General features: G+C 43.0%; 1 protein-coding gene across 7 annotated transcripts in view; it reads left to right on the top strand.

Annotated features, from left to right (window-relative positions):
• The first annotated feature begins 1,216 nt into the window (after window positions 1–1,216).
• The window catches only part of UBR5 (ubiquitin protein ligase E3 component n-recognin 5), a 136,874-nt gene continuing 124,107 nt past the window's right edge, over window positions 1,217–13,983 (top strand). For 6 of the 7 annotated variants that reach the window (XM_047088949.1, XM_047088951.1, XM_047088950.1 and 3 more), the window contains exon 1: window positions 1,221–1,321. In XM_047088949.1, the coding sequence (XP_046944905.1) occupies window positions 1,260–1,321 (62 nt within the window). In that variant the 5' untranslated portion in view covers window positions 1,221–1,259. Of the gene's footprint in view, window positions 1,322–13,983 lie in introns of all 7 variants that reach the window. The other variant, XM_047088956.1, reaches the window with a different exon arrangement.

A 13,983-nucleotide genomic window follows, 5' to 3' on the forward strand; every position in this document is an offset into this window, starting at 1 on the left:
AAGATCCATTCAAGAATTTGCCGTATGACCCAAATGATCATGAATTGAAGAACACCTTTGTAGAAGAGGTATTTTTCATTAAACTCATGAATCATTTAAATCAGTAAATTAGTGGAAATTTCCATTTTGTTTTTGTGCGAGTGATGGTGTTGCTGGGGACATTGGGGAGACTAGGGTGATTAAAGAAGTTGCTGCAAAGTCAGTTCTCTGATTCTACGATAGGACCTTCTGGAAAGGTCCTTACATAACTACCTTACTTCTCCAATAAAAAGCTGTGCATTTCTCGCCCCTTAACTGATTTTGCACTTCCACTTTAAATGTAATTGCAGATGAAGGACTGGAAACAACAAAAACCCCCTAAAGGTCCGCAGAATAATTAGGGCTGCCCGAGGGAAATCAGAGCGAGAAACGCAGGAGCCCCTCTTCCTCCCACCTCCCCGGGGACGCACACTTAGCCTCCCTCCCAGACTTCTTCCCCGCCCCAGCGGGCTCCCCTCCGCCTCCTCCTTCCCTAACACGTGCTCTCCGGAACACTCACTCGGGAGCTATCCCACCCCCCAGAGGGCTGGGCTCGGGGCCGAACGGACCAATCCGCACGCGCCTTACAGCGCCGTGGCCCGACAACGTTGAGCCGCCCAATCGAAAGGGCCTTACCGCCCGTTTCCCGGAGCCCCGCCCCCTCGCAGCCGTGCCCCCGCCCGCCGGTCTCCTCCCTCCACCTCCTCCTCCTCCCGTTCGCCCCTCCCCCGCCGCTCGGGAGCGGAGCCTGCGAGACGGAGAAACTGGGGCAGAAGTGAAGATGGCGGCGGCGGTGCTGGCGGCGGTGGTGGCGGCGGCTTCTCGCCAGTGACGCGCGGTGCGGGCTCATCTCCTTCCCCACCTCCCTAGTCCGGACCCCGTCCGCCGCCGGGACCACAGCGTCCCCGCAGCCCGCAGCCCGTCCCTCTCCTCCCTCCCCAGTCGCCCCCTCTCCTGACGCCCGGTCGCCGGCGGCGCGCCCGGGTCCCGGCCGCCGGCCTCGCACTCCAGCGCGCTGTCGCCGCGGGAGCGGGTGGCGTGTTGATCCGCCCCGCCGGACCGCCGGGCGGCGGACACACGCCCGGCAGGGAGGCGGCGGCGGCCCCTGCGCATTTGCTTCCCTCCATTTGGGGACTGGGAGGCGGCGGCGGCAGTGGGTATTGGGGAGGGGAAGGGGGTTGGGGGGGGTGGGCGAGAGCGGGAGGGGGCCGTCCTCGGGAGGAGGACTAGAAGGAAGCACCATGACGTCCATCCATTTCGTGGTTCACCCGCTGCCGGGCACCGAGGACCAGCTCAATGACAGGTAATAGGGCCGGCGGGCTGGCGGGCGGGCGGGGGGAGGGGCGCCTCCCCGCCCTCCCCTCCCCCACGGGGCCGCGCCGCGGCGGGCGCCGGTATTTACGCGCAGGCCGGCTGGCGGGGGGGGGGGGTCTTCACTGCTCCCATCTAGGCCCCTTCCGGGGCAAACTTCTGGTCCCGGGGGCTCGGGGTCGCGGGGGGAGCTCCGTGTGGACGGTGCCCGCGGTGTAGACGGGAAAAGCGCGCTGCAACCTTTTCCCTCCCCCCCCCCCCCCCGTCTCCCAACGAGGAGCCGCGTTTAACTCGGCGGAGATGGGGGGGGAATCCGGCTCCCGGGGGGGGGGCGGGCTGTAATTACCGCCCGGCCCAGGCCCGAGGAATCCATATTAGTCAAAGTTGAATTGAGACAGACAATGCGGATGGGGGATGGTGGAGGTAAAAAGAGAGGGAAGAGGAGAAGCGGGGCGAGGGGCCCCGGGGTAGACTGGGTTCGCCCGGGTCCCCGGGAACTGTGTCCGGTGGGGAGATCTGGACCTGCTAAGCCTAGAGATCCCGGGGGAGGGGGAGGCTGATTCCTGGCAGATCGCGGGGGAGGGGGGTGGGGGGGTAAGCGCCATGATTATTGTTATTATTATTAAATTTGAGCTCCTGCAGTGAGGTTTGCCCGCCCTGGGAGGGGATGAATTCAGGCGGGGGTGGGGAAGTGGATTGGATTCCCTTTGCTCTCCTTCTTCCGAAACGGGTCTGGTAAGCTCCTTCTCCCAGCCCCTATGGTGCGAGCTTTTTTGTTTCCTTTTTTATTCTAATGATAGTGTTTTCCTGAGTTGTAATTTGACAGCTGAAAACCGTGCGTAGAGTCTAAGGAAAACTCTTACGTTTGCAGTTCGCAATGCTGCTTTCTTCAGCTGTAAATTTCTGGGATGGGTTGCTTTGGGTGGAGGAGGAATTATGATTTTTTTTTTTTTTTTTGTCTTTAATAAGAAGGCTGTTTTGGCTGTGTGGATTCCTCCCTTTGCCTCCTCCACCGTTCCCTGCCAGTTTAGGATATTGAATTGCAGGGCCACATGCTCTCAGGGAACTAAGATAAAGCAGGAAAAGTTCCTTCACTGTTGCAAAACAGAGACTCGGAGAAGGTTGAGGGAGGCCTCCATTAAAGTAAGTCTTAGAATTTAGGACTCTGATCTGATGGTGGGCTGATAAATATGGGGCCAGAAAGTGGGGCATTTTAAGCTTCCCTCTCCCCCGATAATATAAGTTGCTTTCTACTTCTTTTGAGTATAAAAGGCCATTTGGACCCGAGTTTATAAGTTAGGTATGATTTTTGCTAAGTGACTGGGTGACATAAGTTGCGTGACGCCCTGTTTGTCGAGCGCTTCCCGGAGGGAGGAAGAGGCCTAACTTACTAAGATACTGGCCTTGGTCTCCGAGTATCTATCCGCCTCAGGTGCGGGGGACAGCTTCTCATCGGCAAGCTGGTCACTCAGTTTGTGGCACTGGGTTCAGATTTGTCTAATCTTTGCTGTAGCTATATTGTATTAACACGTTTGTGCAACTTTTGAAATCCTTTCTGAAAATATTAGCCATTTGGAGTTGTCACATAGTTCCTTTAAATACCGAAATAAGTTTTGTCATTTATTTTGACATTTTATGTGATCCTTACTCTGATTTTATTTCATTAGAGATAGAGATCTTTTTTAAGATTTTAACATAAGATTTTTTGGTAAATTTTGGAACCAGGCTGGTAGTGAGGATAGCTCTACTGTCATTCATAGAGCAAAGTTGATGGTGCTTGTAGTGTAACTTGGCTTGTGACTTAGAAAATTGAACCAAGCAGGAGAGAAGTAGGCCATGTTTTCTATATTAGTCCTGCTTTATATATACCAAGAATCCTGACTAGCTTACTCAGTTGACTGTGCATGCCAAAACCTATTTTGCAGTTGTCTTGGGCACTTTGATTCATTTTTGAGCATTCCTTTTGCTTCAGCTTGTCTGAGAAATTTCCAAGTAATGTATCCTTTTTAAAGCTACCTTTTTTTTTTTTTTTTTTTCCCATTCCTGGGGTAAACAAGTAGTCTTGTTTTTGATTCCTGTAATGTCAGTATACAATATTAAGAATATTTAGGTCATCTTGAGTTTTCATTTCATGAAATAGAAGTGGATTTGATTTAGTTTATAAAATGTGTGCATCGAGGTGGCAGATAATTTGACAAATAGGAAACTGTCATCCGTAAAATTTGGGGGACATAGTTGTGTCTGGTAGCAGTAAAGAATGGTTTGTTGAGATTTGTGAGGACAGCATTTGAGACAGGCCTGCACTCTTGATGTAGCTGACTTAGGATGGAGCTGTTCTGTGTCTCCCCTTCTAAAGGAAGGATCCTTTTTGCATGCCTAGTTGCAGAGTAATAGGACCAGACTATTGCTGCATTGCTTGAGAAACATCTGTTTACAAAACAAACTGGCCTTCTGGAGTCTTTTAACTGGAATCAGAAGCTCAGGATGTTTTCATCTTTAGATAAAATCTTTACCAAGATTAAGTTTTGGTAGTAGAAAAGAGTGTACTACTCTAGCTTGACTTTTATATGAGAAATGTTGTCTGTAACAGAAATGAAGTGATAAATGATAGTTTTGGATGAAAAATAAGTAGACTTTATTCTGTATATGAAAAGCAGTAAGATTGGACAGGGAGTGTGATACTGCAAATAAATTGCTGAGTTAAAATGTATGGGGCCTCAAAACATCAATATTTCCTTCTCCAAATAAGTTTTCTTTAGAAAATAGCCACATCCTGTTAAAAATAAAATATTCTGTTCAGTGTAATGGTGTGATGTATCAAATATCTAAAAGGTACTTAGCATAAAAAAAAGTGTGCTTTTTTTCTTTGCCTTTTCAAAATGCTGATTCTTTAATAGTCTTTGTGTATCGGGTTAAAATCTTTGATTATTGCCCTGGGACACCAAATAATGAATGTAGTTGGTGAATATGGGTGGGGGTGGCTAGGGCGGAGAAGAGGAATTCAGAGAGCCTGGGATGTTGGTTGTGGTTTCCAGAGTGATTACAAGGTTCCTGGTGCTGAGTGGCTGGCCCTATGCAAATATTCACTGTTGAATTGAAACCATCCCTGCTCATATACTTTTGTGACATTTTGATTTTCTCTCTAGTGAATTTCTTGAGTTAGTGCTATGTTCCTGCTTAAAGTCATTGTTTCAGAGAAACAGCAAAGGGATACCAAGAACATGGTTCTGCTGTGGAGACCGAGGGAAGGGCTAGAAATGCCTGTTCACTAAGATCTCCCTAAGTGCCAAAAAAGTCCCATAGACTGGTCTTTCACTAATGAGTTGAGAAAACAGGCCCAGAGATTCGCAGAATTTATCCAGGGGCACACAGTGGGCTACTGACAGATGAGGTCCACATGACGGGTCTTTTTTTTTTTTTTTAAAGTCCAGGTCTGTTTCCACTTTTCCACATAGCCTATATTCTGGGATATTCCTGCCTTCTGAGGTATTGCAGCCTTAGAACAGGCATCTGTCTTAGAGTTTTGATTTCCCCTTCCTCTCAAGTCCTCCTTTCACTTACGCCTTTTGTCAGGTGGCTGACCCTCTTAACCCTTTTCTAGAACTAGCCTAAGAGAGGCCTTTTTAAGGTGATGTGGGTATGCCATGACTTGTCCCTGTCCTGAATTAATCCTCAGGATGTAGGTTCGTTACAATAGGAACCAGTTCTCATTGTTTGTCTCTGCGGAATTTTCCTGTGAGCTTTGCTTTTTTGGCATTGTAATGTGTTGTGCAATCAAACAGTCTTGGTTGAGATTGTCATATCAAAAGGGTTTTTCTTTAAGGAGCTTCTCCTTCAGGGGCTGTAAGGCTGCCAGGTAAGATAATACAGAGAGGAGTTTGAAATGTGGAATTCTTAAATCTGGGTTTGTTTCAGCCAGGCTACTTAACATGGGTGGGTGAGTCATTTAACCACTTAGAACCTTACTCCCTTGTGTCTCCCTCTGCCGCCAGCACCTCAGTCTCTAAATCAGGCATAGTACCCATCTCAGGGTTGGTGAGAAACAGCTGAGATAGTGGGTAGGAAAACAGTTATAATGTAGGTTCTGTGGAAAATATGAAGAGATGGTTACTTTTAACTGCTTCTGTGTGTCATCTGAATTTCACATAGAAAAGCAGGAAATCAAAGGGATTGCTCTAGAATGTCCTTAGCATTGATACAAAATCCAGACCCTTAGTCTTAGATCGCTGTTTCTCAACTGGATGCTGTTTTGCCTCCCCGGGGTATATCTGGCAGTGTTTGGCGATACTTTTGTCACCGCTGGGGCATTGCTACTGGCCTCTAGTGGGTAGAGGCCAGAGATGCTGCTAAACGTCGCGCAGTGCACAGTACAGCTCCCACACCAAAGACTTACCCTGGCCCAAATTCTAGTTGTGCTGAGGTTAAGAAATTCTGTCCTCAATTATCTTGAATACATGTAGAGGTAAAAATAAATAGAAATGACTTTTGTGAAGAAAAATCCCAGCAATGCAGTTGTTAGTCTTATAATGTGACTATTTACAATTAAAATGAAAAAGTCAGTTCCTTGGTAACACTAGCCAGATTTCAAGTGCTCTGTAACCACATGTAGCTAGTGGCCACCCTATAGGACAGTGCAGATACATATCCGTGCCTTTATCACTGAAAGTTGGCTTGGACAACAGTGAAGTAGAAAGTGCTTTTTTGCACAGGCCATTGGCATTTAGTAAGTGGTCCTGATTTTCATTAGGAACTCTTGGGTTTTAAAGACTCAGGGTATTCTTGCCCTCTCAGTAGGAGCTTGAAAATGTGCCAGGGGTTACATGGAGGTGAACGAAGGTTGTGATGGGCAGATGTCATAATGGTCGAAAGCTGTCTGAAATTTCAGTACGCTACACCAAAAAACACAAGTATTAGTCTGTGTGGGATAGAGCATCACATCACCAGACCAGAGGGGAAGCTCACTGTTTATTTATTGATCGATTATTGAGATTGTTACCCAGACACAGTAATACTAGAGGACTGTGCTGGGGAAGTACAGGCAAGTTTAACTGAAATGATTAAATGAAGTTGATTAAGGAAAGTAAGATAAAGACAGTGTATGAAATAGCCAAACAAAGTATTGAAAATCAAAACATACAGTGGCAAACCAATTTTATAAATCAAGAAATCAGTGACTAAATCGCAGGCTTAGGAGTAAACAGACACACTTGTGAAGGAAATTACACAGTACACGGAAGTGCAACTGGGAATAATGGGGTGAATTTTAAGAGAGACCAGGCTTTTCCCCTAGCAATTAGGTTATTTAGGAAATAGTTTCTGAAGGAAAGTTGAATCACTGAAGGCTGTGTCAGATTGCACTTCAGTAGGGGCGCCTGGCTGGCTCAGTCTGTAGAGTACACGACTCTTGATCTCAGGGTTGTAAATTTGAGCCCCACATTGGATGTAGCGATTACTTAAAACAATAAAATATTAAAAAAAAATTACGCTTCAGTAGATACTATGGGGTGTATTGAAGGAAGCAGTTTTATATTGCAGGAGGATTTACTTACGTCTTCTTTCCCCCATTTTTATCATACCTCCTTCTAATTAAGAAACTCCAGTTGTGGTCTGTATTTCTGTCATTTTGCCACCTTGGCATCCTAAGTAAATGAAAACGGCCTCTCCTAGCTCTGTGTGATTGTGAATTGTTGATTGATTATTATACTTGATTTTTAACTTTCACTCTGAAAATTATTTTTAATCTTCATATTATGGAGAATTTCAAGCATATACAGAAGTCGAGGCAATAGGATGATGAACACACGTGTATAACAGTTATCACATAATCTTAGCACTTACCAAATCCGTGGCCAGTTTGGTTTCAACACTCTCTCCATCAGATAATTTAATCGATAATATCTGCAGTATGAATCTCAAAGATGAAGGCTTTAAAATTTTTTTTAATGTTCATTTATTTATTTATTTATTTATTTTTAAATTTTTTTTTTTCAACGTTTATTTATTTTTGGGACAGAGAGAGACAGAGCATGAACGGGGGAAGAGCAGAGAGAGAGGGAGACACAGAATCGGAAACAGGCTCCAGGCTCTGAGCCATCAGCCCAGAGCCCGACGCGGGGCTCGAGCTCAGGGACCGCGAGATCGTGACCTGGCTGAAGTCGGACGCTTAACCGACTGCGCCACCCAGGCGCCCCAATGTTCATTTATTTTTGAGAGAGAGAGAGAGAGAGAGCACAAGCAGGGAAGGGCAACAGCATCTGAAAGCAGGCTCGAGGCTCTGAGCTGTCCACACAGAGCCCCATGTGGGGCTTGAACTCAGGAGCCTTGAGATCATGACCTGAGCTGAAGTCGGAACCTTAACCACTGAGCCAGCCAGGTGCCCCTCAAAGATGAAGACTTTAAAAACACCCACACACCGAAAACAATTCCTTAATATTAAAATTCAATTTGTTTAGATTTTTCTATTGGCACATAAATGCTTCTTTTTCTTTTTTTTAAAAGTTTATTCATTTAGAGAGAGAGCGCAAGTCGGGGAGGGTCAGAGAAAAGGGGAGACAGAATCCCAAGCATGCTCTGCAACATTGGTGCAGAACCCGATGTGGGGCTTGAACTCCTGAGCTCTGAGATCAAGAGTCCGATGTTTAACCGACTGCGCCACCCAGGTGCCCCATAAATGCTTGTTTTTCATTGACAGTTTTACACGATAAAACTAAATGGGTTGTAACAAGTTACAATATTTGACATTTTTTGTAAAGATTTTATTTTTAATAAAATTTACTTAAATTTTTATTTAAGTACTTAAACTCGAACTCACAGCCCCAAGATCAAGAGTCACATGCCCCACCAACTAAGCCAGCCATGCGCTCCAAACTTTGACATTTTTAAGAATAAGACAATATTTGTGTGGATTGTAGCCTTAGAAGGAGGGGTAGTATCACACTGGGAATCTTAAGGTTCCTTGTAGCTTGATGCTGGCACTTCATAACCTCCCGTGGTAGCATTGTATTAGCAGTCACTCGTAATGGTTATGTAATGAGATTCTTGAAATTAAACTTGAGCGATTTTCTGCAGGGCACACTGAGGAATAATATTAAGTCATGTGGAACTTTGCAATGTTCTTCTAAGTTAATGTATAGAAGTGAGACTTAATAAGTTGAACTTGGCTATAAGAAATTATTCTGTTTCATATTTCATAGTATTTCATACTTCTTGATTGAATCAAGGTTGTGGTTATAAACCTCTTGAAAATGAGAATTATGGTGAGTTCTTAGATAACTGTTTTGTGACAGTCTCATTGTTTTTTCAGGATATTAAATAAGGTGTTAAATTTTAATGTTATTTTAAGGGTAAAGAAGACACATTTGTCTTGCCTGTGTGGCAAAAGTAATGTTATTTGTTTAGTTTCTGATGGTATCATTTACCTTAATGAAGTGCTTTCAACCTTCTCTACTTTTAACTTGTAAATTGGCTTTATTGAAGTATAACTGACATACAATATAACTCACCCATTTGAAATGTGCAGTTTGCTGAGTTTCTCGACAAAGGTTTACAGCTGTGTAACCACTATAATCAAGAAAATGGAACATTTCCATCACCCCAAAAAGTTCCCTAGTGCCCCTTTGCATTCTTAGTCCCCTGTCTTGTTCCCACCCATGAAAAATGCTGTTCTATATTCTCTAACTGTAATTTTGCCTTCTTTAGAATTTTGTAGAAATGGAATAGTGTGTGGCATCTTCTGTTTAGCTCATGTAGCCTGTAGTAGTTTTTTTCCTTTTGTATTAGTGGTAGTATTTCATTGTTTGGATGTGCCACAGTTTCACAAATCTGTTTTTTTGCTGGTGTAAATTTGGGTTGCTTTCAGTTTCTGCCTCTTCCTTAGTTTTTATTTATTTATTGTAAAAAATTGTTGTAAAAAACATTGTTGCAGAAGATATGGAAAATATAGAAAATCAGTGTAAAAAGTCTAATAGTGGGGAGCCTGGATGGCTCAGTTGGTTAAGCGTCTGACTCTTGATTTTGGCTCATGCGGGATTGAGCCCCGAGTTGGGTTCCGTGCTATCAGTAGATAGCTATCAGCTATCCTTGCTTGGGATTCTCTCTTTCTCGTCTCTCTTTCTTTGCATTGGTAGATCAATGGTGCTACCAGTATTAACATTTTGGTGGCATTCTAGTCTCTTTTTCTGTACATAGAGATTTTTGTTTGTTTTTATAAAGTTGTAATCATCCTGGGTAAAAATTTTATGTACTTGAAGTTTTTTTGACTTTAGTATGTTAAAATATTTTTCATACAAGAAAGCTAGTTATTGTAAGAAACCTACATCTCTTTTCTTTTTCTTTCTTTCTTTCTTTCTTTCTTTCTTTCTTTCTTTCTCCATCTTTCTCTTTCTTTCTTTCTTTCTTTCTTTCTTTCTTTCTTTCTTTCTTTCTCTCTCTCTCTCTCTCTCTCTCTCTCTCTCTCTTTCTCTCTTTCTTTCTCTTTCTTTTTTTAAGTAGGCTTCATGCCCAGCATGGGGCCCAATATGGGGCTTGAATTCATGACCCTGAGATCAAGACCTGAGCTGAGATCAAGAGTCAGATGTTTAACTGACTGAGTCATCCAGGCACCCTGAAATCTACATTGTTCTTACAGCAAGTTTGTGTGTTAGTTAAAAAAATACTTGTCTATATAAAACGATGATATTTTAGAATCCATTAGTATTGATGGTATTCTAGATTGCATATAGAGCTATGACAGTGGGAGATAAGTCCAGTGTAGGGAGCACTGTGGATTGAATGAATAGATAGATTTTTATTTCCTTCCCTATCAGTTCAGGCTCCATTTTTTTGTGATTCAGAAGAAAAAGTATTGAGATCTACCATTTTAAAAAACTGGATCTGCTCCAGCATGAGTCTGCTGTTTCACAATTCAGGTGACAAGGTGTTCCAGATCTTTATGTGAACTCAGATACTAGATCTTCCTCACAGATGATCGAAACTCCAGAGATGGCCTGTGTGTGAGCGGCTCGAGACCTTTTTACTTGTGGGCGTGGTGGAGATTCATTTAAGATGTTTTGTGACAGTCTGCTAGCTTTGATGTGAGAAGTGGGGGATGACTGATGTTTTAAGCCTTAAGAAAAGGCCAAATTTAAGATTAGGAAGTTAATAGGAAGACCATTAAGAAAGCAGAGACAGTATGGTAGGGTTATTTTAATATCTAAATTAGGAAAACAGAGTTCTCTATGGGGCTTTGTGGGGAGAGGTATTGGGCTTTTGCAGCTCAATGTCTGTTTTCTTATTTTGTAAGAATGGCTTTGTTTCTTGTCCAGAAGTAATTTGAACTAGTCCATATATTGCTCTGTATCCTCATCTGCACGTAGGAAATCTGTTTTGTCTTTAAAGGAAGCATCAAGTGATTGGTCTTAAATTGTAAACTAAGCAGGTTTAAACATTTTCTTAGCATGCTTGTGTTTCTAGTGGTGTTTAACCTGAAGTCTTCATCTCCTGTCAGAAATCCCATAAGTGATTGTGTTTTCCTTCTTATCAGGTGTTCTGATTATTATGTGTAGATGGAGAGTAAGGGAGGGGCAGTGATGCTGTGGACAGCGTGCTCTTTCCTTTCCGCGGTTCCTCTTCGGGGAGGAAGTATAGGAACTACTTTTTCTTTGCCTCCTGCAGTCACCAGCAAGGGATGAATCCAAATTACGGCCACATGTTCCTCCTGATTCCTTGTTAGGTTTCTGTCACTTCTGAAGGGACGCAAAACCAGGACCAGGTGTCTTCCCCTGGGCAGGTTGGCAGCCCAAGGTCTATAGGTCAGAGATGACGTGTGGGCTGATTTTCTTGGCAATAGCTGCTCATCTTTCTGCCACTCCAGAGAGCTGGAGGCTATTGAAGAATGCACACAGCACCTGCATCCAGACACAGGAGTCGTATGTGCTTAGCAGTCACCCCATATCATTCCAGAATGTTTCTGGTTTCACAAAACTCTTTTGAGTGGAGGGGCTAGGGTATTTTTTTTTTTTTCTTTCTTTTTCTTTTTTTCTCTAGGACCTCTTGACTCCTTAGAAGACTCTTTGGAAATGTAAAAAGCTTTTTCAGTTTTCATGAAGATTTGATCATTTGATGAATTCTGGGACATTCTTGAGGGGTGATAGCATGTGTTTTTTGGGTGTGGTTTTTTTTTTAATGATTTTTTTTTTTTGAGATGGAGTTTTTCTGACAACATTGAATTTTTATAAGAGTAACATAACCAAATTGTAGTAAAAACATTTGTGGCTTTTCTGAGTAAGTAGTGTTTTTCATAGTGTCTAAGTGGACCACCATTATCAGGAGCACAAAAGCTTAAGGATTACTGTATGAAAGGCTCCTGCTCACATTCCTTTGTATTTAAATTAAAATAACTGATGACAGCCGTCAGAGCTCTGCTTGCCTAGCCCTTACTGCCTGCAGCCTTCCTTTCCCCCTCCGACTACTGCTGCTATAGCTATTGCTTGAGAGTAAGGTATTATCCTGCTCCTCAACATTAGAGTAAATTGGGTTTTTTTTCTACAAATGAAATTTTTAAAAAGTTTGAGTACAGTTATACACATATTAGGTCCTCCCTACAACTATAAGACACCCGAGAGGGTAGCTTTAGGAAAACAAAAACACATGTCAATACTCATAGGGTTACAGTTCAGTGCGGAGAGTGAACCTGGTCCGGACCACTAGCAGACTTGGAAAGACTGGTAGGAGAGGTAGTCGAAGTTTAGCCTGTGCAAATATTTGCCCTGTGTTGCCAGCACAGAGTTTGACCATGCTATTAGATTGGTCTTCCTTGTTCCGTAAATGTTTGTGTGCTTCTCACCTTCAAACATTGTGCTAACCAAGGAGTAGGTTTCCCTTGGTGCAACAACTGTGATTTATTTGTTGCACCGACCCTTTTTGGAACTTTTGGGATGAGAGGCAGTTGGAACATTTTCTGGCTTATTGGGCAAGTTTGGAGAATAGTGAGGTGATAGATGAGTGGGCCCAGGGAGTGGCATCAGGTGACTGCCATGTATTTTTTTTTTAACTGTTTACTTTGAAATAATTATAGACTCACAAGTAGTTGCAAAAATAGTGCAGAGGGCCTGTGTCCGCATAACCTGGCTTACCCGAATGGTAACATCTTGATCGTATCAAGTATTTTTGACATCCTTGCAAACTATTAGAGATTTAAAGGAGCATTTTCCTCATATTTTTGAAAATTGCTTATTTCTCTGCTAAGATAGCATAGATTAGAAGACATAAATTTAGAGAAGATTTGGTATTCTTAGTTGATTTTGAATTGATGAGATATATTCTAGGTAGTGATTAAGTTTTTAGTCAGTCTTTGACATGATGGTGAGTGGAATGTAGATTGGTAGTCAGTGGTCAGGGATTTGTTTTTGTTTTGTATCTGACACTAATTGGCAGTGTGACCATGAATCAGTGATATGACTTTTTTTTTTTTTTTTTTTTTTTTTGTAAAGTGAGTGGATTGGGCCAGATCATGTAGATTTTCTCCACTCAGTGTCTGTGCTCTTAGGATGTGGTAGGGAAAAGGGTTTTTGTATTGTAGAAAGGCTAAGAGGGAGAAGGAAGTGTGTCTATGGTTGTCTATGATTTCTTTCTCTTAAATTTCATTGATGAATGGAAAAATGAACAAAGAAAGTGGGAAAATAGGGTTTACTCTTTTACTTAATTTGTCAACTAAATTATATACATTGGGATACAAAGATGATGGCCTCTACCCTCATGGGGCATTCATTTTATAGGAGAGGCAAACATGTAATGGAGAATTCAGTGCTACTGGATGGTATAAATGACAGGGAAGAAGGACCTGATGATTAAACCTGATGCTTACAAATGGCTTTGAAGGCAAAGTTGCAGGGTGTGGACCCTGGTTCATCCTCTTATTTCTGTTCTCTTGAGCCTAATGAATTTTCTTTTAGAGACATGGAAGATACTGCCAGTAACCAGGGTTCATCATAGGTGCCTGTATTTGATATTGATAGAGTTTTAATAGTAGTTCAGAACTCTTTTGCTGTGTGAGAGTAGTTTACATATAGACAGTGGTTTTTTCCTTTGCTTTTGGCTTGTAAAAGATACTGTCCAGGGATAAGATAAGAAGATGTGATTCAGGGGTGTGTGAAAACAGGTTGCTTTGTTGGAGTTGACTAGGAGGGGAGGGGGCATACTTGAACAGCTTACGTAGAGGGTCTGTACTCCTTTGTGCTCATCCATGGTGCACAGGTTGAGATTGACCCTGTGACCACCTTGAAAACTGCCAGGAGAGCAGTGTCATAGCACAGAGACCCTTAAATGTGAGACTGAGTGTCCTCAGATTCCTTGATTGTTATTGTCTTCATTTAAAATACCCAATTTCAGGGGCGCCTGAGTGGTTTAGTCGGTTGAGTGTCCGACTTAGGCTCAGGTCATGATCTCGCTGGTCCCAAGTTCGAGCCCCAGGTTGGGCTCTGTGCTGACAGCTCAGAGCCTGGAGCCTGTTTCAGATTCTGTGTCTCTCTCTCTCTCTTCCCCTCCCCCACTCATGCTCTGTCCCTCTCTCAAAAATAAAAACATTTAAAAAATAAAATACCCAATTTCATATAGTGCTCTGCCAATGAATATGCCAGGATTATTTATGGTTATAGATATTCATGGGATAGAACTATT

The sequence above is a fragment of the Lynx rufus genome, unplaced genomic scaffold (genome assembly GCF_022079265.1).
Source record: "Lynx rufus isolate CCGP_SWC_20201006 ecotype Redwood Valley unplaced genomic scaffold, mLynRuf1.p SCAF_26, whole genome shotgun sequence".
Taxonomy (NCBI): domain Eukaryota; kingdom Metazoa; phylum Chordata; class Mammalia; order Carnivora; family Felidae; genus Lynx; species Lynx rufus.